The 5,588-nt window shown below is 47.4% G+C and overlaps 1 protein-coding gene across 2 annotated transcripts in view; it reads right to left on the bottom strand.

Moving 5' to 3' along the window:
* The window catches only part of RASSF2 (Ras association domain family member 2), a 26,171-nt gene extending 20,637 nt beyond the window's left edge, over positions 1 to 5,534 (bottom strand). The window contains exons 1-2 of one of the 2 annotated variants that reach the window (XM_019545954.1): positions 5,423 to 5,534; positions 1,377 to 1,452 (exon numbers count right to left, since the gene is read on the bottom strand). In XM_019545954.1, coding sequence (XP_019401499.1) covers positions 1,377 to 1,420 — 44 coding nt within the window. In that variant the 5' untranslated portion in view covers positions 1,421 to 1,452; positions 5,423 to 5,534. Of the gene's footprint in view, positions 1 to 1,376; positions 1,453 to 5,422 lie in introns of those variants that run through there. The other variant, XM_019545953.1, reaches the window with a different exon arrangement.
* Between the last annotated feature and the right edge of the window lie 54 nt (positions 5,535 to 5,588).

The following is a 5,588-nucleotide window of genomic DNA, read 5'->3' as shown; positions in this document are numbered from 1 at the left end:
ATCTGCCTTTTGCTCTCTGTTTCAGACAAATAATTCATGGCATATCTGTATGACATCAGCTGTGCATCTATAGCAGCAGAGGCACCGATACCAAGAGAAGCAGAATCTCTTCCTCCAAAGCCAAGGTATTCCTCTGACCCCATCCATCCATTCTCATTCTCAGCAGCCTTTCAAAAACAGTGTACCAGAAGCATCAATACCCAAGCCCGAGAGACAGAATCATAGACAATTAGGGCTGGAAGGGGCCTCCGGAGATCACCTAGTCCAACCCCCTGCTCAGAGCAGGATCAGCCCCAACTAGATCATCCCAGCCAAAGCTTCATCTCACTGGGTCTTGAAAGCCTCTGGAGATGGAGATTCCACCACCATCTTTGGAGGTTTTCAAGATGATCCAGATAGGCAAAGCTTTTGCACTGGTTTAAGTAGTGAGCAGCTTCCAAACACTTTGGTGCTGGATGCTACAAACGCATCTTCATTGCTTCTTCTGGTCCAGAGTACAGATTACATTACTAAAAGCACCAGGACCTGCTTTCCACTATTGTTCCCAGAGGAATATTGCCTGGGGCTTGCAACAGGCCCTTGCTCTACTGACCAAAGAGCTATAACCATAATAAAAACAGGCAGACCTTGAGGCAGTAGGTTTCAAGGCTGCAAGATAGAAGAAATACACAGTCACTTGACTTGGTGCTCAGGCAAATAAAGCAGCCCCCATCACAACAAGTTCAGCCCTCTCTGTTCACTGTTCGTGTCACTGATCTAAAAGCTTTTATCCAAGTTCAAAATATGCCACAGCTGTAGTTACTCCAGGAAAAATAAGATGGCCAAGCAGAGGTACTGAGTGTACAAATCTCCAGGTGATTTGGGCTGTTTTATGGCAACCTCAAGCAGTCATTAACCCTGTTTAATTGTCTGACTAGATTTCAGGCTGCTTTGGCTTTAATCACACTCATGGATTTGCTGTTAGGGTGAAAAGAAAAAAAAACTCAGGTGCATTATTTTACTGCCTTTCGAGGCATGTTTAAAGCCTGGGAATACTTTTGCTTCCTTGCAGACGTCAGAGCTGGTCGAGAATGCTTTGACAACGTAAGGATGTGTCTGCAAAACCATAGGCACCTTATCCTTATTTTCAATTGTTCAATACTTTCTCAGCGAATGAATAAATCAATCATCAGCCCCACACCTCTTCTATGGATTTTTCCATGCTTTCTATTAACATTTGCTAGCTCTATTACCACCCTCTACCTTTGTCCACAGCCTCCAGACCTTTGTGCAACTGAGTCTGCCCCTCCCCCAGCACCCCCAGGGAACTTTGCAAATAAATCACCAGGACGAACACGGAAAATATTTCTGCACTGAAGCCACAGCAGAAATCTTACATGGAAATGTATCTGTCTTTTCCGCAGGGGATGAGGGAATCCATCCTCACGCTCTTCTTTCATGAGGAGCAGAGATCTGAATTGTTTAGGAGGAAAAGGAAAGAAGAGAAAGGTGTATTAGTGACTCTTTTATTCGTCTCTTATTGCTTGCTGACTGGGCCTGACCCAGGCCTCACAGATGCCAGTGCTCCAACTCCCATCAGTGTGAAAGTGCTTAGATTCACCTCACCACAACGTCACAGGGAGACTGTTGGTCATTTCTTCGCAATGAGGAGTCAGGAAACCTATCACAGCAGCTGGAAGGAAGAGGAAAGCCACTACCACGAGACCATGAGCAGCGTGTTTTCTGTTAGGCAAGGCTGAGATCTGGTGGGGGAGGGATTAGGCTTCAGTCTCAGCTCTGCTACCAACCCCTTTTCTTGGGCAAGTGACTTCACTTCTCTGGGTGCTATTTCTTTCTCCAGCTGTAGAGCAGGGATAACACTGATCTTTGTACAAAGACTGTGCAGTCTATGGCTGAACAGAGATTTAAAACTCTTAACTACCAAGCAGACAGCATTACTAATATAGAAGCAAGTAATCATACACCCAGGACGGGCTTTTGCAATGTACTTCTACAGAGGATGCTGCCCGAGCACCCAGTGCAGCTGCAGGAATGCAACCAAAATCAGCTCTTCATGCCCTGCTTGCGAGGGGAAAAGGCACAAACCACAGAGAAAAGGTGACAGGAGTAATAGGGAGAAAAAAAAAAAAGCAGTCAATGGGAACCACAGATAGGTTATCATCTGACCCCAGCAGTCTTTCCTGCCCAAGTGCAGGGGGCTGGACCCGATGATCTTGTAAGGTCCCTTCCAGCCACTAACATCTATGAATCCTGGGAAGGTCCCAGTGAAAGGTGAGGTCAGCGACTTCCCTTCCTAGGGCCAAATTTGGGACTCGTGATCTGAAATCCGGACTCCCACAATTCCTGGTGATCTTCCAGGCCAGAAATATCAGAGACACATCTCTGGAAGTGTTTTAGCACGTCCACTCTTGGGACTCCCACAGGAAGGGAGTGGAGGACAGGAGGCCTGTTTATCGCTTTGATTCAATCCTCTCCCACTCTCCCTTGCAACTCCACGGGCCCCCGTCACCTCTCCCCATCAGGTCCCTCGCTCCATTGTCTGGAGAACGGCTGTGACAGACACTGCAACTCTCCACTGAGCCTGGCCGAGCTGCTGAAGGGGAGGAGGGTGGCACACACTCGATGCTACCGAAACGCGCGCAGAGGTGCAGCGAGAGGAGACCACATGGACTGCGCTCTTCGGCTCCACTGCACGGACAGAAAAGGTTTGGGGTTTTGCAGGAGGGGAAAGAGAGGGGGAAATAAGCAGGGAAAACAAGAAACAGCTGGCTTAAAAATAAATACGAGGCCAGTTGGGCCTGCACAAGCTGTGCTCCTCTGGCAGCGTGCCAGCACCTAGAGGTGCCGTGCATTTTCATAAGTATCGACAACAGACACCCCTGGCCAACAATATTTGCTCCTAATTAAATCAGCCGTGATCAATAAGGAAAGGGCTAGTTTGAACTTGCCAGCTGAGTTATATTGTGCGTTTACTGAATGGCATGCAAAATATTCACAAAGGACAACTGAACCCCTCCACGTTTCAGGGTCCGGCATATTGTTCTAGTGTCATGAGAACCACCCGCTTCCCATACACAAAAGGCCAACTGCCATTTTACAGGCCCATCCTCGCTTAAGAAATTCACTCAGTCTCATTTCGACCTCCCCACCCCTCCCGAATCAAAAACCTCGTGACATTTTCTCCACTTGCAAGGGCAGACAGCCCTCGCAAGGAAAGTCGGTTCCATTTTACTTTGAGGCCACCGACTTTCTGCGGTTCTGTGCATTTTGACATGGAGACAGACAATTTACTAAATTTCTCTCATGCAAACATGCCCAAACCTGCCCCCCCAAAATTAAAAAACCCCCTAAACATTTGACCTTGGAAGTGACCTAGAATTCAACTTTATTTCTGAGGCATGAAGTTCAGCCAGCTTGAGACAGTACATTAAATGCCCAGAAGCACACAGGTGCTTAAGAAAACGTCATGCATGAGACCCCAAGAATCCCACTTCAAAATTGTTTATAACTAATGGGAAATGCTTAGATTGCTTATAATGATGTTAGCTCTTCCGGACACATTTCTTCCTTCCACGTTTTGGAAACATGCAGCACAAAGGAACCCGCACATGTTGCTGCAATAAAAATCAGAGTATTGCTGCAATACCCAATTGCTTAAATAGGAGTTTCCATGCAAATATATATATATTCCACTATTACATGCAACATGCAAATGTAGGCGCACACATTTATTCATGCCTTCAGGAAATTACTCAGCCGTCTTCACTGCCCGGCACTTCCAGGAAAAGGACCATCATGGGCCACAATTTAAGAAATAATACAGGATCCAATCTTGTAGCTCAGTACCAGGATCACCATAAGCCTAAATAAAAATAAAACAACACTCTGTTTCATGCTTCTGAAGCCAAGAGGCGTCCAAACACAAAGGCCTGTATTTAAGCACAGGCATAAGCAAGCATGAGATACAAGCCAATAAAGGGCAGGAAATTCAGTGCAACAGCTAAACAGTGCCTCTATAGTGCACGGGCTCAAAAAAGCAGAACAGAAGCTTAATGATGATTAGTACAACTTGCAACAGAAAGGCTGACTTCGCTTTGCGTTTCCTAGTATATATGCCACTGAGTTTCACAATCACCTCCAAGATGGTGAAATAGCTGAGGACACACTGAATGGACCAGTGTTTGGTGGGGGGAGAGGTTCACTTAAGCAAATGATTTTTTTTTAATTAGAGGCTCAAAAACACATCATCATTCACCTGGAGTTCAGAACTGATCTTCAGCTTGCCCTGCTACTAACTCAGTGCACTTCTCTGTTTCAACCGAAGCGCCTACAAGCCCCGTGGGAAATCAAGTCACACAGTAAATGCAGCACACCCACACCTAATATGAGCCAGCCCTTGTCCCAAAAAACTTGTACATTGCTGGGGAAAAGCAGTACTATCCTCAAGTTGCAGACATGAAGTTTAGGTCCCAGAAGATTACGGTCACACAGGAAATCTGTGGCAGAGCCAGGAACTGACTGCAGATTCCCCTTGTCGATCCTGGCCCCACCTGACTGTCCCTCTCCCGGATGTAGTTCTCCACCCACCCGTAACCCCGTTCCACCTGCCCAGTCAAGTGTGCCTGCCTGCGGCGGTCCTGGGCCAGTCTCCCTGCCTACTTGCTCTTTCTGGCTAGAATAAATTGGGATCTCTCCCCCCACCCACCGCCCCGTGGGGTATTAACAGCTGTGACAGGGGGCCGAGACCGGGTCAGCACCCAGCCCCCCCCAGCCCTGTGGCCCTCAAGAGCTCTGCACAAGTTTTTAAGTGGCCCTCCAGCCCAACTACTTGCCCACCCCTGGTCTAGCCAGTGCTGCTAGCAATATAAAGTTAGTTTTGAGATAACAGCTTATGCAAAGGTGCGTGAGCTGTTACAGCAATGCAGATGTACCCTTTCAGTTAAAATAGGCAAGACACAGGGAAAACTAGCCCAGAGGGGTAACGTGATTTCCCATAAATCCTTAGCAGGTCTCCTAACTCCCAAGAGCCAAAGCCTGAAAGTACATGGCCTTGCAGTGTCCATCTATTCCTGTTATATTCCCTGGAGCATTTCATACTTCCCTCCTCTCCCTGCCACCACGCAAGATTTGAGTTTCAAAAAGGTGCCCATTTGGTTCAGCAGAAACATGGGAAATGGGGCCAGGGAATCCGATTGCTGAACAGCACGTCATAACAATAGGAACTCAGAAACAAAGAGAAAAATCCAGAATGATCCTGGGCTCCAGGGAAAAATCAGAAACAACCCTGCTCTCCCTACTACTGGTGCTGAAAAGCTGGATGTGTGTTAAGACAGGCTCAGTCCAAAGGCTGCCCATTGCTGACCCCATGACGATAGACGTTTTCTTACAAAAACCAATTTGTCTCCCGTCCCCAATCACATACTGTTTTCTGGTAAAGGCAGTTCTACTCGCTCTCGCCCCCAGGTGCTACTGCAGACTGTTGGTCATTTCTTTGCAATGAGGAGTCAGGAAACCTATCACAGCAGCTGGAAGGAAGAGGAAAGCCACTACCACGAGACCATGAGCAGCGTGTTTTCTGTTAGGCAAGG

The sequence above is a fragment of the Crocodylus porosus genome, unplaced genomic scaffold (genome assembly GCF_001723895.1).
Source record: "Crocodylus porosus isolate Cpor-Errol unplaced genomic scaffold, CroPor_comp1, whole genome shotgun sequence".
Classification (NCBI taxonomy): Eukaryota; Metazoa; Chordata; order Crocodylia; family Crocodylidae; genus Crocodylus; species Crocodylus porosus.
The sequence above is the reverse complement of the archived record's forward strand: the minus strand, read 5'-3'. Positions and strand labels throughout refer to the sequence as shown.